General features: G+C 41.0%; 2 protein-coding genes across 2 annotated transcripts in view; one reads left to right on the forward strand and one right to left on the reverse strand.

Annotated features, from left to right (window-relative positions):
• LOC124276129 (sperm-tail PG-rich repeat-containing protein 2-like) overlaps positions 1–17,568 on the reverse strand; it is a 97,421-nt gene extending 79,853 nt beyond the window's left edge. The window contains exons 1-6 of the mRNA XM_046711801.1: positions 17,473–17,568; positions 16,985–17,109; positions 16,155–16,276; positions 15,488–15,634; positions 9,673–9,837; positions 598–828 (exon numbers count right to left, since the gene is read on the reverse strand). Coding sequence (XP_046567757.1) covers positions 598–828; positions 9,673–9,837; positions 15,488–15,634; positions 16,155–16,276; positions 16,985–17,096 — 777 coding nt within the window. The 5' untranslated portion in view covers positions 17,097–17,109; positions 17,473–17,568. The remainder of the gene's footprint in view (positions 1–597; positions 829–9,672; positions 9,838–15,487; positions 15,635–16,154; positions 16,277–16,984; positions 17,110–17,472) is intronic.
• An 80-nt stretch (positions 17,569–17,648) lies between these two features.
• The window catches only part of LOC124276356 (short-chain dehydrogenase/reductase family 42E member 1-like), a 320,447-nt gene continuing 313,226 nt past the window's right edge, over positions 17,649–24,869 (forward strand). Inside the window, exons 1-2 of the mRNA XM_046712004.1 lie at positions 17,649–17,843; positions 18,604–18,780. Coding sequence (XP_046567960.1) covers positions 18,607–18,780 — 174 coding nt within the window. The 5' untranslated portion in view covers positions 17,649–17,843; positions 18,604–18,606. The remainder of the gene's footprint in view (positions 17,844–18,603; positions 18,781–24,869) is intronic.

Genomic DNA, 24,869 nt, shown 5'->3' on the forward strand with positions numbered 1-24,869 from the left:
AACACCAAACAATGACAGTGTTTACTGTATTTTTAAACCTTTTCTGCTCATAAGTGACGACACTGTAGTGACATTGACCATTATCTTACTTTACATTAACCGCCATATAGCTGGAATATTGCTGAGTGGGGCGTAAAATTAAACTCACTCACTTTACATTAATATACAACCTAAGGAATGGGCAAATTTTCTTTGAAGCCCCCACACAGGTTGGGGACCAATTTCATGTAGGCTGACAAGAAATCAATTAGAACACACCTTAGGTTAATTGCTTATCTTGCACAAATATTATTGGGTTTCTGAAATAAGGGGATGTTTATCTGATTGTAGGAATAACGGGAAGAAGCTGGGTTCATCTGTTACGAAAGATTCAGTGATATAGCCCAAGTATATTGCAGACCTTTGTGAATGAATGTTGACAAATTATAATTCTTGTCAACCCATCTCTCGGGTCATATGGTGTGATGTACCCTGGGTGTGTGCCTATGTAACGAAACAGGGTTAATAGGCTGACACATTGGGTACATTATAATATACTCCATATCATTTAACATCTACAATGAACAAAGGATGGTGTACAATCAAACCAATATTTACCTTTTTCTCCTCATCTTTAACCACTGCTTCATGATACCGAGGAAGTTTGGCTTCATATCGCACACTTCTCTCCTCCTCTGCGATGTTGGTGTTTTCAGGTTTGTTTGGGACTTCCTTATATGGCTCATATTCTCCGGGGCCTGGCCCACCTTTGCCGCCAAATTCCACACGCTTGGAAGTGAGTTTACCAAAATGAACCCCTTTGTACTGTGAGGTGGGTTTTGTATCACCCTGAAACAACAACAACAGAAAACATAGTTCCTCTCAAAAGGTTCATAAATAGACTGCAAGAAGTCTTTCTTTCACATGGCATTGTATTTTTGGGGAAAGAAGGAGTGTCATTAAGAATTGTCTGAATAGGTGAGTGAAAGAGTGAGTGTTTATCAACAGAATAAGTAATGTTCCAGAGGGAAGTCTGGATCGGACAAACCATTCATTGGTATCAGGAGAAACTTGACCATGTTTATGGATACAATTATGCAAACTCAACTTAACAGCGAACACAAACATGGGCCCTGATCACCCAGTTTGGTTGTCTCTGTAGAATATCATTGGGTACTTGGAGGATGGGGTGGTGAGCAATTCTATCTAACCAGAAACCAAATAGTAGATTCCTATATTACATGGTCTCTGATCTAACATGGTTACCTCAGAATGACATTTTACCATTACATTTTATGAACAATATTCATTGGAAAATGGTTCTTTCCAAAAAGGGCGGTGGGGTAGCCTAGTGGTTAAAGTGTTGGCACATCACGCCAAAGACCCGGGTTAAAATCCCCACATGGGTACAATGCATGAAGCCCATTTCTGGTGTCCCCCGGGGTGATATTGCTGGAATATTGCTACAATCGGTGTAAAACCAAACTCAGTCAGTCAGTCAATCTTTCCAAAAAAGAAAAGAGGACACAGTTCAGTTCATCGAATACCTAAGGACAAATATTTAAACATGCAATAGTTAACAGAATATGGTACTTTGGGCCTGGATGACCTAAAACGAAAAACGTGAATCGAAACTAACAACTGTTCCAATTATTCAAAGATGGAGTCAAGACATTTCATACATGTGTCTGTTCTGGTGAAAGTGCAGATCACTAATGTCTAGCACTGACGGATCACTGAGGTGCCAACACAGACATGAATAATTTATGTCTACACTTGGAATCACCTCTGACTCCCTGCAACTTCCTGATGAAACAAACTGCATTGTTTGTAGTTTGATGGACATTTCCTACAAGTTGACAGGAGACAAAGTATACTAATTTTGGATGAGAACTTATTCATTTTACTGTATTTCTGGTGTTTGGTTATGGATCCTTATACCGTTGTCAAGCAAGAGTGAACAATGAACTTTGTCCAGAATATATCTGTCGAGGAGCAACACTAACAAACTATAGCCCAACTATGTAGATCTAAGCCTCATCAGCTGGCGTCTTCATCATGTGTTCTCTGTCCATGATCTTGTTGCAATATTATCCTTCAGTTGTTATGAATCAACCTACTCACATTAATCTCTCCCATGACTGCAATCATTCTTCCTGTCAACATACCATATATACCTAGTATTATGTTCAGTATACAGTCGTCCTGCTTGACAATAGCATATGTATCCAAAACAAATCATCACTACTACACAACAATGTAGAAGCTGTTATCATAAACTGTGTCTACTTTGTAGTGTAACTCATAGTTATATTTATACACAAGCTCCTCATCACAAAGCTGACAGATTTCCTTGTTTGAAAAATGGATCAACTACCTGATAGACCAAGTATCTGAAAATGACATTTGAGACAGGCCATCTTTATCAACCTCCTAGAAGGATTATTAATTATTAATTAAATGAAGAAATATGGACTGAGGCAAAAAGCCAACAAAATGCCTGAAAATTCAGCATTTTCATGAATTCAGGTGAAAAAAAAAATCTTCTTAACCTGATCACAACACTCAGGGCACATGAGATATGATGAAATAATTCATAAGATTCACCTTTACTTGTGTTGGAAGTAGCCAAATAGTAACATTAGAAAACAGTTCAATAACAATTAATGTTTCCATATTTTTATCAGTTATATGCACGCTCCTTCCTAACCATGCTAATATGTCACAATACATTATATCAAATAAGCAATATTTGTCATGTAAAAAATCTGACTGGTTGTGTCTGTGCTGGTGATAAAATTTAAATACTTTAAATTCTTAAATCACAGATATCTTGATATTAAAACCCCTCATCACGCCAGTGACCTCATCATTGCATGTTTTGAGTTGTGGCAGCCAAAAAACAAAAGGAGCAATCTGTGGGAAAGATAATTATAAAATATGCATTATGAACGACAAGCGTTAGATGTATCCTCAGAGGAAGAGGGTGTCGCTAATGGCTGTCATTTGCTTAGTCTGTCAAGAGGGTTAAATCCTTTGTCCCATCAAAATCCATTCCCACTTTTCGTGACTTTTCTCATTAGTATGCAAATGTATTCATAAAAGCTTGCATCTCTACATTGTCTCTTGCTGACAGAGGTGTGATGGCTAGCTCTTCTTCACGTGATAATTAGACAATTTCCCACTAACGACTGACAGGCAGAATAAAAAATATATGACAGTGTATCAACTAAACTTCACAATGTTCTTTATCACTCCTCAACCCATGCTCTCTGCTTGCTCCCTGTCATCAACTAACAATTAACATTGACACATTTTTAGCCAACATTGGTAAAATATTCATAAAGTTTAAGGTTTGTTTTCTACAATATGCCCTCTGCATGCTCTTTATAATCAACTATTAATTAACAGTAACATTTTTAATCAGCACTGGCAAAATATCTGTAATTTGTATCGTTTATGTATTTTTTTAGTGTGTACAATATTGTTCTCAATCAAGAGTTAGCAATGATTAACATTAACACATTTGTAGTGAACATCGGTGAAATATTCATAAAGTTTAAAGTTTTTATGTTTGTGATTGTGTTCACTATGTATTTTATAGCTGTTTTCATGTCCAAATGAAATGACTGACATTTGTTCATATTCCTGTTATTTTATACTTTCACTCAGTGACTTGTGTGTTGACAAGTAATTGGCACCAACGGAAATGTTGCTCTGTCTGTAGAAAAACTATGCAATATTTCCTTGTTGAATATATTCTTCTGCCAAACATGACAACACTGACATTTCTGATTATGAATAAAACATTATATCTGTGACCTTGTGAAAATACCACGATATAAATTCTGCACTCTAAATCTGGCTTCTGCACTGACAGATTTCACATGTTTAAATGTCTTGTCATAAATTCTTTCCAAGTATGGCTATGTTGTTGTATAACATCAAATTGCAAGACCCAGGTAAATTTTAGGTTGGCTAAATATCACATGATATCTACCCATGTCACGAGTGTGTTTGTAGTTTAACACTGGACCAAGCAATATTCCAAACATATATTTCAAGTATCAGATACCTAGATACATGGAGACACATACAGGTACCCAGCTCCTCAGAGACACATGCAGATACCTAGCTCCTTGGAGACACATACATATACCCAGTACCTCAGAGACACATACAGATACCTAGCTCCTTGGAGACACAGACAGATACCCAGTACCTCAGAGACATGTACAGATACCCAGTACCTCAGAGACACATACAGATACTGAGTACCTCAGAGACACATACAGATACCTAGCTCATTGGAGACACATACAGGTACCCAGCTCCTCAGAGACACATGCAGATACCTAGCTCCTTGGAGACACATACATATACCCAGTACCTCAGAGACATGTACAGATACCCAGTACCTCAGAGACACATACAGATACCGAGTACCTCAGAGACACATACAGATACCTAGCTCCTTGGAGACACATACATATACCCAGTACATCAGAGACATGTACAGATACCCAGTACCTCAGAGACATGTACAGATACCCAGTACCTCAGAGACATGTACAGATACCCAGTACCTCAGAGACATGTACAGATACCCAGTACCTCAGAGACACATACAGATACCCAGTACCTCAGAGACACATACAGATACCTAGCTCCTTGGAGACACAGACAGATACCCATTACCTCAGAGACATGTACAGATACCCAGTACATCAGAGACATGTACAGATACCCAGTACCTCAGAGACACATACAGATACCTAGCTCCTTGGAGACACAAACAGATACCCAGTACCTCAGAGACATGTACAGGTACCTTTAGCTCCTTGGAGACACAGACAGATACCCAGTACCTCAGAGACATGTACAGATACCCAGTACCTCAGAGACATGTACAGACACCCAGTACCTCAGAGACATGTACAGATACCCAGTACCTCAGAGACATGTACAGATACCTATAACTCCTTGGAGACACAGACAGATACCCAGTACCCCAGAGACATGTACAGACACCTAGTTCCTTGGAGACACAGACAGATACCCAGTACCTCAGAGACATGTACAGATACCCAGTACCTCAGAGACATGTACAGACACCCAGCTCATCAGAGACACATACAGATACCTAGCTCCTTGGAGACACAGACAGATACCCAGTACCTCAGACACATGTACAGATACCTATAGCTCCTTGGAGACACAGACAGATACCCAGTACCTCAGAGACATGTACAGATACCTAGCTCCTTGGAGACACAGACAGATACCCAGTACCTCAGAGACATGTACAGATACCCAGTACCTCAGAGACACATACAGATACCCAGTACCTCAGAGACACATGCAGATACCCAGTACCTCAGAGACACATACAGATACCCAGCTCATCAGACACACATACAGATATCCAGTACCTCAGAGACACATACAGATACCCAGTACCTCAGACACATACAGATACCCAGCTCATCAGACACACATAAAGATACCTAGTACCTCAGAGACACATACAGATACCCAGTACCTCAGACACACATACAGATACCCAGCTCATCAGACACACATACAGATATCCAGTACCTCAGACACACATACACATACCCAACTCATCAGACACACATACAGATACCCAGCTCCTTTGAGACACATACAGACACCGAGTACCGCAGACACACATACACATACCCAATACCTCAGAGACACATACAGATACCCAGTACCTCATAGACACATACAGATACCCAGTACCTCAGACACACATACAGATACCCAGTACCTCAGAGACACATACAGATACCCAGTACCTCATAGACACATACAGATACCCAGTACCTCATAGACACATACAGATACCCAGTACCTCAGACACATACAGATACCCAGTACCTCAGACACACATACAGATACCCAGTACCTCAGACACACATACAGATACCCAGTACCTCAGAGACACATACAGATACCCAGTACCTCATAGACACATACAGATACCCAGTACCTCAGACACACATACAGATACCCAGTACCTCAGAGACACATACAGATACCCAGTACCTCATAGACACATACAGATACCCAGTACCTCAGACACATACAGATACCCAGTACCTCAGACACACATACAGATACCCAGTACCTCAGAGACACAGACAGATACCCAGTACCTCAGACACACATACAGATACCCAGTACCTCAGAGACACAGACAGATACCCAGTACCTCAGACACATACAGGTACCCAGCTCATCAGACACACATAAAGATACCTAGTACCTCAGACACACATACAGATATCCAGTACCTCAGACACACATACACATACCCAACTCATCAGACACACATACAGATACCCAGCTCCTTTGAGACACATACAGACACCGAGTACCGCAGACACACATACAGATACCCAGTACCTCAGAGACACATACAGATACCCATACAGACACATACAGATACCCAGTACCTCATAGACACATCACCTAGTACCCTAGACACACATACAGATACACATACAGATACCCAGTACCTCATAGACACATACAGATACCTAGTACCTCAGACACACATACAGATACCCAGTACCTCAGACACACATACAGATACCCAGTACCTCAGAGACACAGACAGATACCCAGTACCTCAGAGACACATACAGATACCCAGTACCTCAGACACACAGTACAGATACCCAGTACACTCAGACACAGACAGATACCCAGTACCTCAGACACATACAGATACCCAGTACCTCAGAGACACAGACAGATACCCAGTACCTCAGACACATACAGGTACCCAATACCTCAGACACACGTACAGATACTCAGTACCTCAGACACACATACAGATACCCAGTACCTCAGACACACAGACAGATACCCAGTACCTCAGACACATACAGGTACCCAGTACCTCAGACACACATACATATACCCAGTACCTCAGACACATACAGATACCCAGTACCTCAGACACATACATATACCCAGTACCTCAGACACACATACAGATACCCAGTACCTGAGAGACACATACAGATACCTATACCGACACCAACACAACATGTTTTTATCATCTTCATCAACCCCTCGTCACGTTATCCAATAGGACCAGCTGTATGTAAGCCACTGACTTCTTAGTAGATTTACCATGCATGTAACTCATGAAATACATCTTCAGTAATCAACAACATCCACACAAGTGATGGAGACCATGTAGAAGTGTCAACTAAAAATGAGGCATCCTCAAGTATATATTCTTGTACTAAGTACACTAGAACCACAGATTTGCATGGGCAATGTTTTGAAAGCCATTATTCAGTTCATGACCAAAACAAATTTGGTGTAGTGTTATTAGAGAACAATAAAACCATCTCAGACAAAGTGAAAATAAGATAATTCATTGCCACAAAAGATTTCTGAATGTTGAACAGGAAACTCACCCAGCCCTATTGAGTAGAAAGGACATGCATCATGCAGCTACATGACAAATTGGGACTCCCTCCCAAGAAACTTAATGTCAGTGACATTACTAACTAGCACTGTGAAGATTTATGTTCCTTGGTAAAACCCCAGTCAATTACATTCAAATTGGTTTTAAGGGTACTTTCAATCATTTATGACACTATCTCCTGAATAACTCATGATGCAAAATATGTACTAATGTGATCCTAATACTGCAAGACATTACACAGCACCTTTGATAATAGTCTGTTAAACTCTAAAATGCTATCCAAACAGATTAACCCTCCTCAATAAAACTATTTGATATCTGTTAAAAGGTCACACCCTGTCCCATAAAGGTCACAGTTACCATGCCACCTCCCATGGTCCTGAATACTAATGTCCTACAACTTGTCATTGTGTTAAAGTCACTTGAAATACAATCCATCCACAGCCGAAACAAATGTCTTAAATTTCAGAAGTGAAACGCCCTTTTGAAACGGTCATCACCATCTTTGTCCATCTCAATCTTTTAATGTCGAAACAGATTTCAGCTAATAAGATAGCATTAGAAGCTTGAATAATTTTTCCCCATATTTAGCTTCATCAAATCACTACAAAGTTTTCATAACCTTATACATAATTGATTTCCTGCTGTCACGTAGGGCCGGTACACCCGAGGGGCAGCGAGCTGCGGCCCACGTCCCTGAGATCCATGCCACCTCTTGGTTTGCTTTATGTATGCTCAGGCAGCCATGAACAATGTGATGGTATTGCTGAAAAGCTATCAATGCTGTAAAAAACTCAGCCCAGCTTGGCCAAGAAGTCTAACAGTGTTTAATGATATGATACCTAAATGGCTATGCTGTGCCTTGCCTTGGGGAAGGGCAGTCTTCATAAGACCAAGATAATGGGCAGGCTTGAGACTATAAGCCTTATGTACCGTACACATGGACAATACTGGATTAAAACCAATCGAAGAGGAGCTAATAATTAGAAATCTCAGGCTCATTACAATTCTCGGACCAAACGTTACCATGCTCTCCATCAGTTGCTCAATCTGTACAATATGTCACAGTCTTTGTGAAATCTTACAGATATTTTGATTTATACTGCTACTGTGGGTGCTTAACTTGAAGCTGATAACAACAGGGAGCAAGCCTTCTTCCAGGCAGATTAGGGCTGTGACACTGTCATGCTACAAATATCTTAATTACCACAAACTAATTATTTTTATTGAAAACTGCCATTGTCCAAAAAGCACACTTCAATCGTAGCAAGCAGATGCACAGAATTTAGTCAAGAATTTGCATTTTTAGTTGGTTTGTAAAGGCAGTAAAATGTTCCAGTAACAAATGATTATGTCCAACCTTGGAGGAGTTTGCATCAATCATGAAAGCTAGATCTATTGCCTTCATGTTATATTTTAATTGTAAAAATGGTTGGGAATAATTTGACGTAAAACAAGATTTGAGTAATTAGACCAAGTAGCTGCCATTAACTATCAGACAATGTGAAGCAAATTTAGACAAATTACTTTAGTTCTTAAAATTACAATTCTAAATTGACCCCTTACAATACTGTTCAGTAGTTTTGGTTATGTTGCTTTATAATTGTCTTTGTTCACAGGGCTTAACATTTTATGAAAGACAAGAGACCTAAAACACAGTATTTTATAATTTCTTGATAAAAATAAATACACAACAAAAGAGAAAAGGCTTTCAAACTAATTTTGAAAAATCATCTGTGTACTACTTTCAAAATTTCAAGATAATGGACTACAATTTTTAACATCCTATTTTGAAAATAATGAAATTAAAAAATAATTATTGTTTAAATTATTAGAAATTAATGTGCTTTGTTAACATTATCTTCATAAACATTATGAAGTGAGGGTCCAGTACACACTTTCCTAAACAATGTTAAATGTGCACCAATATTTGTATAAATTCTTTTTTAAAAACTGTAGAGGGAAATTTGAGGGATTGGATCTAATGGCTGTTAATTCAGGTCAATATACTTAGTTGCAAGTAATCAGATTGTTACAAAATATCTAACTACATTTTATCCTAAGACATGGGTGTCTAATCACCTCCCAGCTTCCCAGTGCTATAATGGAGTAACCATTGCCATTACTCTATGATTGATTTGAGCTAATGGTTCTCAGCTAGTACAAAGCAGAGAAATAAGAACCCAGGTCGTTAAAGAATGAAAATGACTTGCTCCACCTACATGAGCTGGATTATAGAACGCAGGTCCAAGGGAGCGGTCTCTGCTTGGAGCATCCTGTTTCTTCAGTGTCCCATCTTCAAACTCCTCATAACCATATGCCTGCCCAGGATAGGGAATAGATGGTGCCTCTGGTTTACGATGGAACTTGATTCTGTTCGTCATTAACTGAAAATGGACGAAAAGTTTAATTTAATTTCACAAAGTTAACTTAGTGCCCCAGCTGTTGTATCCTCTATACCTCTATAACACAGTCTTACACCTACTGGCAAACGAGGACAAGTTGAGCACCGACCTGACAATTGACCCATATTAGCATGTATGAATGCCGCCCACTGGCGCTTGCCATTGCTAGCGAAAGGGCCCCAGGTTGTCCGCGATCAAGTGTAGTGTGACTTGCTACACCAACGTGAGAGTCTTATGAGTAAGGCGTGTGCAGCTACGCGCAGAATCAATTTCATCGTCATGCAATGCACGTGCTCTAGCCTACATCTGCTCTACCTTTCACAAACCAAATGGGTGCACCGCCTTCTTCTCGTAAACGCATTCTCAGCACTGGTCCAACTTATCCTTGTTTGCCAGTAAATCGAAGTGCTAACACCACTTTGTGAAACTGGGCCATGGTTGTTTGGGTCATACACACATGCGTGAGCCAGTGAGTTTGGTTCACTGTCGTTTTTAACAATATTCCAGTCACCATTGGTTACCTCACATTGTGTCATCTTGAAGTGAAATGAAAACCTGAAGGTTTTCTTACATGCCTAAGGGAGGAAACTCTGCACAGCCCCTGTAGCTCACATGAATAATTGTAACATGTCTGAAGGATACGTTTTACATGGGGCATCATACCATATTGTGTGAATGTTTTGCACATTTTGTACACTTGGAAACAGGATAAATAGTATTTGATAGGGATGAGTACAAAAATTTGTTTTGTATATATTCTAACCACACACTGTAACAGCATTACTGCGCACAACTCATAACTGGTGTTACCCTCCTCAAAAACCTCCCTGCCATATCCATGGATCATAAAGGCCATGAAAATAACTAGGTAAGATCAAAGAACATTATTGGTATATAGGGGAAAACCCATGTTCCTCTACAGATATAGATGAGGTAGAGTGAGTGAGTGAATGAGAGAGAGAGAGAAATGGGCTTCACACATTGTACCCATGTACCCATTCACCATATAGCATCACAGTTTAGATAAAGAATCATATAAAATAATAACGTAATTTTTTTAATTAAAATTGATATTTTATACTTATCCTGACTCATGCTTAATTGCTTGTCTCCTTCTTCCTGCGAATGATAGTGGAACACTTGCATCCCCTTTTTGAAGCTCCCTTCAAAAAAGCGGACGTAAAATCACTCACCCAGTGTTATCTCCCTTTAGATGTTTTGGCGGGAAATCCATCACATGACCCAACATGCTCTTCACTCTCTCCGAAATATACGCCCGACACCTGGATTACATCCTCTGATGAGTTTGGGGGGACCACAACTTGTCAGATTTCTCTGGAACCGCTTCTCCTGACATTAAGTGTGGATTTATACGACTCCATGTCTTGATGCTCGCATCAAGTGGAGAAGCGACCCTTCTTCATATACAAGTAACTCCTTTACAAGTACAGGGTCTATCACTCATGCTGGTGTGTCCTAGACGTGCGCATGGACTAAGAGTCCATGCGTTCCGAGCGTTGGCATTTACAAGTCACGTGATAAAAGGGTGAGATTCATCTCAGCACCTTTGAGGAACCGTCAATTGTTGTGCTACAACAAGACGCGCAAACTGTTGAATGCCGGAGACGTCCTCGGTAGCAATGTCTCTGAGGTAGTGGTTGACAAACACCATCTCTGACTTCCAATAACAGCCCTCCATTATTGTCGAGATAGAGCAGTTTCCATGTAGAGCGAGTGTCGATGCCAGCACTCTGACTTCATAAGGATTGGAGGCTCGTGAAGGTTCAAGTCCTGCTGCTTTGTAGGCCCTTAGGATCACGGCTCTCAGCCATATCGATATCGTCGTACGTGAGATCTCTGTAGGCTTCTCCGTAGATAGATGGATGAAAAGGCGCTTGAATTTTCGTCTCCTCGTCTTAGACCTTTGTAGGTAGACTTTCAGTGCTCTCACTGGGCATAAGGATAGATCCTGAGTATCCTGTGGCCCAAGGACTGCCGAGAGTGCTAGGATGTGGAATTGTCTGTCTGGTTGACCGGGCAGTTGGTTCTTTGCTATGAAGTCCCATCTCAATCCCAGATGTATGATGTTGCGATGTGCATCAAATCGTATTCGTTCAAAGTCCAGAGCATGTATTTCCGACATCCGAGCTGCTGTTGCCAAGGCGACCAGGAACAGAGTTTTATGTGTTAGAAACTCATAGGATGTCCTTTCTAGTGGTTCGTAAGCGTCACTGGTGAGATGCGACTATACGATTCGCTGCGATGAGCCGTATTCCTAGGACTTGCAGATCCTGTGTGGGTTCTAGTTCCGACTTGAGGAGATTTACTAGCCATCCTAGTTGAGTGAGTGGCCTGATTGTGAAGTCTAGCTGCAGTCTGAGTTGACTGGGATCTTGATGAGCTTGTATCCCGTCGTCCAGGTAAAACGCACTGCGTAGACCTCGATGATGTAGATATGTGATGATTGGCTTTGTCACTCGAGTAAACAACCAGGGGGGCTGACGATATTCCAAATGGTAGCACCTTCCATTGGAAGTGACGTCCGTTGAAGAGGAATCGTAGGTATTTCCTTGAGTCCGGATGTATCGGGATGTATCGGGATGTGGAGATACGCATCCTGTAGATCTATGCTGGCGAGGTAGTCTAACAGACGTACAAGTTGTCGCAGTTGAGGAAGATGTATCATTCTGAACTTTGCGGGACTGCGTAGATAATCTTGATTTAATTTCCTCATGTTGTAGATAAGTCGGAACTTTTCCCTGGAATTTTTCTTTGGTACTAAGAAGATAAAGGAGTAAATACCAGGCGTGACGAGCTTAGTTGTGGGCCAGAGAGTTGCTTGTCAATGGTGGTACTGCTTGTAGTTGTATCTTGTATCCTCTGTGTAGGATCTGGGATACGTAGTCGTCCTGAAGAATTCCCCAATTCTCCCAGTAGCGTTGTAGACGTCCACCCACTGTTGAAGGTTGTATGGGAAGGTGGGGTGACTCCAGTCGTTCTGAACCCGCCCTTCAGCGTGCGTCTAAAGTTCCTGGCACCTCTGGATGCCCTGCCTCTTCTGGGTTTACCTCTGGGAGCTCTGGTTGGGCGACGAAAAGAATTATTGCCTCCTCTGGAGCTGCCATATTTCTTTTCCCTGGCTCTCTGTATCCCCGTAAACTTCGACTTGCCGGAGTAGCGTTGCGACGTCTGACGGATAACACTGGCTAGTGTATCGATGGACTTGATCATCATTACCTCCCTTGACTCTTTCGTTACTTCCTTGGCCACCTCCTCAATTTCCCCTGTGAAGATAGATGATGCTGACCACGGGGCTCTGTATAGTGACTTGGTGAAGCGCTCACTCCAACTACGGGAAGACAGCAATCCTTGTCTTCTCAAGAGCGTCAGGCCCGCTGATGTGGATGCCAGATGTTCGGACATAAAGATAAACTGATGATCTTTTTGGGGGGTCAGCAATGCCGAGTAGATCATTCTATCTTCTTCAGAGGTCGAGTTCCTGAACTTTGTGATGAGGGTTTCATTGATGGCTCTTGACCTGGCTAGACCAAAGAAGGTACGTCTGGTAGTTGTGTCTGGTTGTGCCAACTTTTTATGCTCTACTTTATAAGTCCTAGATCAGGAGTCGTTGATGATCTTGTAGTTCTCATCTATCATCTATCGTGAAGGGTTCCATGTGGTGAAGTGAGAACTTCTTGGTGTTGAATGGTTCCTGAAGGCTGTGCTGAGGTTCTCCGGTACATCCGAGACAGGATCGATGGGTGGAAGGGTAAGTGTATCAAAGTCCTCGTTTGACATCATATACGTGCATGCTTCATTATCCTCTTTAGAAGGTGATGCAAGTTCCAATCCATTTGCCATCCAAGATTTGATCTCTGTATCGGAGAATATGATTCTGCCATCATCTTCAGATCTAGAGGCTTCTTGTTCTGTAGATCGTTGCCGTTGTGCCTCCTTCCTGTGTGTGGAGACCTGCGTGGAGACCTGCGCGCAGGCGACTGGTTCGGATAAGGATCCTCCCTGGAGTCTTGAGACGTATCTCTGTGCCTTCGTGAAGATGTAGATTCTCTTCTACAGTATGCAGGGTGCCTGCGCGCAGGCTCCTGATGGCTGTCCGTATCTGAGGAGGATGATCTGCGATGTTTCGGTGAATGTCTGGTTCTGCTCCTGCGTGAAGGCTCTTCTAGAATATCTATTGCAGATTCATCATTGTCCAGGCTGGCAGGTTCTCATGAAGTTGTCGTTGAACATCGTCGAGTATGTGATCCTTCATGTAGGTTTCCTCCTTCACGCAGGCTACTGTACTATCTTCAGCGGGATGCGATCTGCAGGCTGCTTGTCCTTCATGCAGGCTCGTGGTAGATGGGGCCTTCGTTGCAGCTTTCTCCTGCACGAACCTCCATTCCATCAGGTCCAACATCTGCTGAGTAAACTGCTGCATGAAGATACTCAGGTTGAAACTCTGCGACGACGGCTGCTGCTGCTGCAGTGAGGACGACGCAGAGAGTGCTGAGGCTTCTCCCAAGGACTGCTGCACTTGTGAAGACCTGCCATCTCTATCTGATGTCTGCGTTGATAGAACATCTGACTGCGCTGAGGTGACTGCTGATGTTACTGTAGACGAAGACCTCGTCTTCTTCTTCACTGCTACTTCAGGAATGAGGATGGGTGGCTCGTCATATACATCTACTTCGTCTGAAGGGATGATTTCTGCAGCGAAGGACCTCGTCTTGTGCGCTGCCCCATGGGAAGACTTCGCCAGAGTCTTATCTGCAGACGACTTCTTCTTCTGAGAAGACGATGCCCTAGTCTTCTTAGACTGTGACGAGGTTATAGTTGATGTTGACGACCTCTTCCTGTAGCCGGAGCTACCATCAGCCACAGCAACATGCTCCGTAGTAGCAACCGGTAAAACACTGGAATGGTGAATGTCAGCAGACAGCAATAAACGGTTATCAGCGCAATCACTCGTTTTAGACATGACTTGTAAAAGCCGTCTAGACCTGTCCTTGGCACGTCTAAGAATGGAATATAAATAATTATTTAATTCAATTTCAGATAAATGCTGACAAAGTAGACATTGAAAGCTGGAAGAACATGTAGAAGTACAACTAGGACATAATGAATGCAGATCAGCAACCGACAACCGGTACCTGCAATGAATGCAAGTTTTCATCAATTGTAAACAAGATGAAAAATCATGTCAACAACGTGAATAAACAGATAATTTAGACAAAAATTTAAAACCATGTTGCTGGTATATCATCCTAAATGCCGTATACAGCTAATTTAGTAGTAAAGGCCTAAATATAAAAGGATATAACGACGTATAGGGGACCTAGACGCTCTCACAAACGTCCTCTAGAGCGAAGAAGGAGAGAGTGAAGAGCATGTTGGGTCATGTGATGGATTTCCCGACAAAACATCTAAAGGGAGATAACACTGGGTGAGTGATTTTACATCCGCTTTTTTTAAGGGAGCTTCAAAAGGGGATTCAAGTGTTCCACTATCATTCGCAGGAAGAAGGAGACAAGCAATTAAGCATGAGTCAGGATACGGAAAAATAATAATCAGCGACTGAAATTCAGAAATAATTGACAATTTAAGACAGACTTCATGAAACCCAACTCACAGCTCCCTTTCCTTCAGATCGGAGTTCCGGGGCAGACTTGGACTGTCGGAACTCTATTCCCATGTCAACCTGATATGCCCCAGGACCTGGAGTATCTTTTTCTGGTTGGTTAAACCGCTTGGATCTATTCGCTAATGTGCGTCCACCCTGAAAAAACACACACACAGTACAGTTTTAAACTGCTGCAAAACTCTGAACTGAAAAACAACAAAAAACATTGAAGGATGCACCAATATATTTTTACATCTTACAAAGACCAATTTGTTCCTTGTTTCATAAACAAAAATGAAAAAGAAAATGTTGTTAAATTATGTTTCATAGAGCATTCTAATGACATGCTTTTGTTGGCATCACTATTCAAACATCTTTCAAGAGTTTTAGACACTTTATCACAAATAAACACAAGCAACAGTTTATTTCTCTTTAAGTTTTCTCCTGCATCTTGTCATATTCGGCAAGAAAATCCATGGAGGAAACTATATTGATGTGGCCATATTCAAGTTTTTTTAAATGATGATGCTGTCAAACAAACAAGAATAAGAGGCTTTAAATGAAGAAATTGCCTCACTATCAACATTATAAAATCAATTTGCTAATTATTGCAGTTACTACAGCGATGTTTCTCATTCTGTGCACTGTAAAATGTAGCCAAAGGGAGACAACTCACTTTAACAGCATCTTGTGGCTTGGCAGGATCATAATGGCCTGGCCCAGGAGCTGCCACAACCTGGTCAGTGACATTGAGAAATGTCTCTCGACTAGTCATGGACAAAAAAGGAGCATATCCATCTGGAATATTAAATACATAGTTTCACATACATAAAGCAAACAACAGAACCAAAAGATAGAACAGATTTGTGTTCTTGCAACTAATGCTTCATTTCAAGAAAAACTGCAATGCATTTCAAATGCAATATTGCATTTCTATAGAGAAATTGGCATTGAATTATGAGAAGGTAATGTTGATATGATTTCATGTTACTTCTGATATAACTGACTGACTTAAGACTGAAGAAATTAAACACACAGATTCAGAAGGGATGCAATGGAGAGTATTTCATTTTTCTGATGAATACTAAACAAGTACAATATACATGTATATAAAGATAACTGAATTATTTTTAACAAATACCACAGCTATAAACACAAATTGGGAGGCAAATCATTTGCATTCAGATCGATTGTTAAGTACACCTGTTTTTTTCCCATAAAGCTGTATCCTTGCATGCAAGTACACAGCATAAATGATGGAAAAAACTTAATATTAACATGATCTAAACACACACACGTGCACACACACATGCACGCACACACATAAATCAGTGCTCTGACTTTCATAAAAACAGATAATGAAGATATATAGGTTAAGATATTGTTCTGTTTCAATCTGAGAAAAATGGACAATGAAATAAGAAACCAAATAGATGGGAGGACAGATGAATTGACAGATAACTGCCAATAAAACACCATTCAAACAGCTTTATATTAAGTACATACCTGCTTTTAATCTGGCTTTGCTAACTGCAGATGCATCATAAGATCCGGGCCCAACATTATGAGGCGTACTCCCAAAGGTTTGAACTATATCACGAGGTGCCCTGTCATACATGGCTGCAGCTTATCTGTTGCATGTATTGAAATAAGTTGAACATCACAATGAAAGGATGAAAAGTAATCTTATCGAGATCATCTATTATGCATCGGCAACAGTATTTATTTACCATTTGGAAAGGATGGATGAAATCGATTTTAAATGTTGAACACGTCTTAGTTACAAATATATGCCAGAAAGAATAACTCTGTGATATTTATAGGTGCATTCGATATAATCAGGTACAGGTATCCCAATAAGATCACTGAGATGGAAATATCCACCGTACAGTTCTGGATTATTTACATCTTTTCATCACATAAACAATTGTATTTGCATATTTAATTTCTAGACTAACATGGTGGTGGTCGTGTGGGCGAGAAATCATACTCACCAGCTCAGATATCCTCTGGTATTGCGCGATTCTACGACCAAAACAACAATCTTCACACGTCCATGATCTTTACAGTTGTCTGTTGCCATGGAGCAAGATGGCGGAAGCAGAAATCGATCGATTTGTGGTTGTTGTTTATACGTCGATTAATCGAACCAAACAATTGTCGTTACAATAATGATCAAATATCCAACAAAAGCGAAGTATAGTATAGTTTTATAGAATAAACTAGTCTAAGTTTTGGGGGTGACGTGCAGATTTGCAATTGCGACAACCAGAATTTATCTAAGTTCCTGTTTTGGCGGGAAGGCGTGATCAGCTGTTCGAAGACAATTCATCCGCTGAATATTGTGATATACAACGTGTTTGTGGTATTTATCCCATGACAGTGGTCATCCCATGTTTATGCCACAATAACTCTTCTTTATCACGCATTTGCATGCAGTTTCCACTAGTTTTGACGATGATATGCGTCTTTCTTTTGTCTTCAAACATATAAACATTTACTGTTGTTATGGGTTTTCGGACACTCAAGTCAAGAACACCCGTTGTTGTCTTGATTATCGCGTGTCACTTACTTATAAAAGATGACTGGGATGCCAAAGACAAGCCTTTATTCAAGATTTTATGCATTACTCGAAGGCTTGCTAAACAGAACCCAAAATGACATCCCTGCTCAGTATCCAAGATCAGCTTACAGTGAAAATTAGACACGTGGATATGTTGCTTGTGTACATTCTAATCATAGATAGGCTCCACGGACTGGTGCCATTTCAAACAACCCATCATAATAAGTGAATTGTGTGATTGTCACAATATGTATGCAATTACTCAGGGTAAAAGGATATTTCAATTGTTTAGAATTGTTTTGATATTTAAATATGACACAGGATTGAGCTGGAAAACTTGGAAAGTATTGGCTGTATGACCCAATGTCTGATATGAACCTGTTGAATCAGTTGTTATCAACCATAATCATATAATCCCAAATATTATCATTTCTGCCATTGTCATATCACATGTTATGAGCACACTGTTGTTATAACTTACTTCTTATTCCCTGCATGAAAAAAATATTTTTCCCATTATTTTGAAAGCACAAGAGATTAATGTCAATAAATTCTATTTCAGACAATGAAAACTCGCAGTTCAGCAAGCAAGGCAGATGAGATTCACTTCATTACTGGAGGTGGAGGCTATCCTGGGTATAGTCTTGGCAAGAAGTTGACAGAAGAGGGACATAGAGTCAAATTGTTTGACATTCGGGAACCAGTATGGGATTTATTGACTGGAATGGAGTTTATTAAGGTAATCAACAATCAATCTGTCAACTGGAATATTTCATGGATGATATTAATTAGTTGTATTCTGATCTGCATAATGGCAATGACACATATGTATTTTTGCATTTGCTAAAAAACTGACACCGACAATGAAAACTTGGAAGTATTATGATTTTATTAAAATGCAGTATACTTCAAAGACATGTAACACAAGAATATGAATGGTATGTGTGAGTGTATTATTGTATTATCAGTGTTTCCGCTGACTTAATTATTTATCGGACACTGTGTCTGGCAACCTATAATTTTACCCGGACATGAATGAAATTTGTGGTCATATCCTATTACCATACTGTAAGTACTCATTTTAAAGTTATTTTTAGCCTGGGTATTTCCCAAACATAACAACTTTTGCAACAATCTACCGGTCCCCAACAAATTTTACCGGCAATTTTCAGGTATATACCTGAGAATGGAAACACTGATTATGTGTGAAATTGACTTGAGTATAAGTACTGCAATCTGTTCATATCATCATTATTTTTGTGTCATAGATGTCAGTAGAGTTAATGGTAGGGTGTGAAATTATTCAAAACTATCAAATATATACACATGTATTATTGAGTATCTTACAATCAGGAAAAGGCAGTTTTGTTTTTAATTTATTTCTTTTCATGTTTATGTTGCCTTGTAGACAGAGTATGAATGATCATGATGATGTCTGTTTTCGAGCTGATCGTCTCCTATTCCATGAAAACTGTGTTACACAACACATTACACTAGTTATTGTGTTTTTTGCGCTAATGTAAAGTGTTAAGGTATAAAAAGTAGTTTGCAAATGGATTGTTTTTCAGTTAGTGTATTTGTTGATGTAGTCTGTGAGATCATGTAAAACATATGTACACTCTGCTGATGTTTTGTTTATGTCAAGAAGTGCCATTATGAAGATGCCGGTTCGGAGCTTGAAAAAGTACTGTGAAAACATGATGCTGTGCCTCTCTGCACCGAGGCATGTTGCACATATAACTCGGATATGCTTAAGTCTGTTCAAATGACTTATCTTTTGACATGTCAAGAACATGTGTTATGCTTGGAACATCTACAGAAATAAACATCTCCAACATTCATGTTTGGGAGCTAGTTTTTACCTTGTGTCAGGTTCAAAGGTCAGATCTTATCAATATACATAAAGATGATGATAGGTTAGACATGTGTTTGTAGGAGAAGACAATTGTGGCATCCATTGTCATGGTGGTTATCCAGTTATTTCAGTTCTGAATGAAAGTTACTTTCAGTTTCAGTGTTTATAGTTCCCTCACGTCATGCATGTCAAGTGATTTCATTACATTTGATTATCTAATCAATCAATTTGCTTGTGTCTCAAATAACCTAATAAATGGCCAATGTCATGCTCACAAACATACTACTGTTTCCTGAGAAACTGATAATCGTGATAACAGAATAGGCAAAGCTAGTGTTGCATTATATTTGATGAACAATGCCACTGCTTTCATATTGTCTTGAGATATTTTCTGTGAATAATTAAATGTGTGGTTTGTGATTTATTATTGTTGATGTATTAATTAATTGATTTCACTTTAGTTTGTGGTTTGGGAGTTCACAATGTGAACCTTTTGCATAAATTCTTCTTAAATGCAAAAATATATCAAAAGTTCAATCTTTAATGAAATTGAGATGTATAATACTGACCATGAGGACCATCCCTTTCATCCTCTTCAGAAGCTTGCAATGTTTTGCTTTCATTCTCCTTGTCAGCACAAGGTCAGTATTCATGGTAAAAGGAGACAAATTTCTTAGTAACCATTTTCTTGTTTTCTTAGTCTTTTGTTGCAGTTCGATCCTTTTTCCAGAGAAAAATGCATGCAAACCCTACCTTGACTCTTCACCCCTGTCGTCCATGTTTGTTGGTTGTAGTTGCCATGGTTACCTTATGCCTATGGTCCAGTATTCAACCATTCTTCAGTTGATTCCATGTTGAAATCTGCAGTGAAGAGTATTTGATATAAAACATGTTTACCATACATCACACTGACTTGTAATTTGTACCAAGAAGGCCATTTGTAATTCCAGTTCTAATAAGAATGAAAAGGATATAATAATACAAAATATCATGTTTTGCAAACTGACCAAATAAGATGAATATCCATTTGTACATTAATTATATTTATTGTAGTATCCTACATTGTTCTAGTTTGGATATCCCAGAATTCTGAACATTTTGTACTATTCCCCTAACACTCCTATCAACTGTACTTGGGAGAACATTCTGACCCTGGAAGATATGAGAATAATCCTTCTCTAAACATTGTTAAATATTGCTCAACAATTCCTTTCCCTCAAGAGAAACACAGGTTTGCCAGTTGCACAACACTGAAAACACCTGTAACTATGCCTTGTTGCACATATTTCTCATTGTCACACGACCTCCGCAAAGGTTCTGATTAGAAAGTAAATAAATAAACAAAAAAGATGTGTGTCTGGCTTTGTGTAGAAATAGATTGGGATAAAGTGGTGCCATTTGGGTATGTTTATGTCTTGTCAGTTACCCCATCAGTTGAGAGTGATAACAAGCTTTAATGTGATAGCCACATAAATATCCTCAAATTGTTTTGAGAAACAAAGATATAAACATGGTAGTTATTCAGTAACACTTAAAGCCCCAAGGATCGGAATTAAGATACTTCTGGGTTTTTTCTCTGCCTTCTGTGACATTGGGTCTTAGGGCTGTGTTTATCATGGTTATGCACAAGGGAAGGGAGGGTGCTTAGTTTAAGCTTTGAAGAAATATAGGGCATATATATCACTTATCTTCTAGATCTTGTGGATGCTGATTACTTTGAAGTGTTACTCTTGAGCTGAATGTCTTAGGGGTGGGGACTGTTGGGTTTAATGCTGAAGGAGAAGTGAGGGGATATGTAGAGGGGTGTGGGTGTGAAGGCAGGGGATATGTAGAGGGTGGGTGTGGTGTGTAGAGGAGTGGGTGTGTAGGCAGGATATGTAGAGGGTTGTGGGGTAGGCAGGGATATGTATGTAGGGGTGGGTGTGTAGGCAGGGGGAATATGTAGAGGTGGTGTGTGTAGGCAGGGGATATGTAGAGGTGGGGGTGGGATGTGTGTAGGCAGGGGATATGTAGAGGGTGGGTGTGTAGGGTGGGTGACAGGGGATATGTAGAGGGTTGTAGGCAGGGAATATGTAGAGGGTGGGTGTGTAGGGGAGAAGTGAGGGGATATGTAGAGGGTGGGTGTGTAGGCAAGGGATATGTAGGCAGGGGAGGGTGGAGTGTATGTAGAGGGAGGTGGGTGTATAGGCAGGGGATAAGTAGAGGGATGGGTGTGTAGGCAGGGATATGTAGAGGGTGGGTGTGTAGCCAGGAATATGTAGAGAGGGTGTGTAGGCAGGGGATATGTAGAGGGTGGGTGTGTGGCATGGTGTACAGGGGATATGTAGAGGGTGGGGTGCCTTCTGTTGGGACAGGCAGATTGTTGGGATATAGAGGTGGTGTGTGTAGGGCAGGGGATATGTAGGCAGGGGATAGTAGAGGGTGTGGTGTGTAGGCAGGAATATGTAGAATATGTAGAGGTGGGTGTGTAGGCAGGGGGGTAGAGGGTGGGTGTGTAGGCAGCCAGGGAATATGTAGATAGGGGTAGGGGTGGGTGTGTAGGCAAAGGGATATGGGCAGGATAGGGGGTGGTGTGTGAGGGAGGTGCTGGTGTGTAGGCAGGGGATATGTAGTGGTGGGTGTGTAGGCAGGGGATATGTAGAGAGGTGGGTGTGTAGGCAGGGGGATATGGATGGGTGTGTAGGCAGGGATATGTAGAGGGTGGGTGTGTAGGCAGGGGATATGTAGAGGGGTGGATATGTAGAGGGGTGGCAGCCAGGGAATATGTAGAGGGTGGGTGTGTAGGCAGGGGGATATGTAGAGGGGTGGTGTGTAGGCAGAGGGATATGTATGTAGAGGGGTGGGTGTGTAGGCAGGGGATATATGTAGAGGGGTGGGTGTGTAGGCAGGGGATATGTAGATGAGAGGGTGGGTGTGTAGGCAGGGGATATGTAGAGGTGTGGGTGTGTAGGCAGAAAGGGGATATGTAGAGGGTGGGTGTGTAGGCAGGGGATATGTAGAGGGGTGGGTGTGTAGGAGGGATATGTAGAGGGTGGGTGTGTAGGCAGGGGATATGTAGGGTGGCTGTAGCAGGGGTGGTGTAGGCAGGGAATATGTAGAGGTGGGTGTGTAGGCAGGGGATATGTAGAGGGGTGGTGTAGAGGGGTGGGTGTGTAGGCAGGGGATATGTAGAGGTGGGGGTGGGTGTGTAGGCAGGGATATGTAGAGGGGTGGGTGTGTATGTGTGTAGGCAGGGTGGGTGTGTAGGCAGGGGATATGTAGAGGGGTGGGTAGGCACAATGGAGGCAGGGATATGTAATAGGGTGGGTGTGTAGGCAGGGAATATGAGGGGCCAATGTAGAGGGTGGGTATGAGGGATATGTAGAGGGTGGAGGTGGGTGTGTATCACAGACAGGTATGACTGCCAGCTCTGTCACACCGAGAAACTATTTACCAGTCAACTGATTTAGTCAGTTTTCATCCTCTAATCATGGTTGTGATTGTTGAACATGAATCAAAATCAACAAAAATGTTCTAAGCTCTGAAGACCAGGTTGTTCCCTGCCACGTTTGTTTACAAATAACACCTGTTCCACCAAAATATTTACCAGTGTTTACATACAGGTTTCCTGTCAACTTTAAACATGTCCTGGGTATCTAAAACAACCCTCTAGCAGCAGGGGGGGAGATTGATAAAATGGTGGTGAAATGTCAGCCAGTCAGGTGATAGCCATTTCGAATGGGATTTTTGTCAGGAATGAAGACTGGGTTAGGGTTAATCTTTTGGACAAATAAATACAGATGCTGATCACCCAAATGGAGACCACTGGGAAGTGCTGCCTTTCTGTCAAACAGAGATATCTTTGTTGTCAAGTTTGGATTTTGTGAGATATATTTGAAATTTGATTTCAGTGTTTCAGCTTTTAAATAGTGTTGTCTGTCAGGTCATACAGTAATGTTGACAGAAAGTAGTGAAAGCTCTTGTATTATCATATGGAAATAACACTGTCACCATCAGCATTGTGCTAACCTGGGGATATACAGACATGTATCAGTTTGGCCTGTCTCATTGGTCCAGGTGATACAAAGAATAGTGGTACCATGTGAATTGAAATTGAATCAAATATCTGTCTGTTAATTTTTTATTTTTTTTCAGTATATTACAGTGCTATTGTACGTTTGATTATCTCACTCATGATGAACAGCTGGTCTGTGAACATGGTTACTTCATGTTGGATAGTCTGTCTCACAGTCCCTGAACCACATTATTTTCTCACAGTCCCTGAACCACATTATTTTCTCACAGTCCCTGAACCACATTATTTTCTCACAGTCCCTGAACCACATTATTTTCCCTACTGCCTAGCCCTCCCTGCAGTGCAATGCTAAAGCCCTAAATGAAGCAAGTCTAGATTTCCCCAGGTTCCGGCTCACTTGGGTTCCTTTTCAATTTACTATCTGTGGGATGACTCCATGCCCTGCTACACTGATAAGGATGTCATCTGTGGGATGACTCTATGCCCTGCTACACTGACAAGGTAAGGATGTCATCTGTGGGATGACTCCACACCCTGCTACACTGACAAGGTAAGGATGTCATCTGTGGATGACGTCACCCTCTGCTCAAAGACAAGGTAAGGATGTCATCTGTGGGATGACTCCATGCCCTGCTACACTGACAAGGTAAGGATGTCATCTGTGGGATGACTCCACATCCTGCTACACTGACAAGGTAAGGATGTCATCTGTGGGATGACTCCACACCCTGCTACACTGACAAGGTAAGGATGTCATCTGTGGGATGACTCCACATCCTGCTACACTGACAAGGTAAGGATGTCATCTGTGGGATGACTCCACATCCTGCTACACTGACAAGGTAAGGATGTCATCTGTGAGTTGACAACACTCCCTGCTACACTGAGAGCAGCATGAAGTGCCAACCATCTCCTGATGTGTATGAGAAATAATTGTGGATAAGCATAATTAGATGAC

The sequence above is a fragment of the Haliotis rubra genome, unplaced genomic scaffold (assembly GCF_003918875.1).
Source record: "Haliotis rubra isolate DU_JTF1 unplaced genomic scaffold, ASM391887v1 Scf105, whole genome shotgun sequence".
Lineage (NCBI taxonomy): Eukaryota > Metazoa > Mollusca > Gastropoda > Lepetellida > Haliotidae > Haliotis > Haliotis rubra.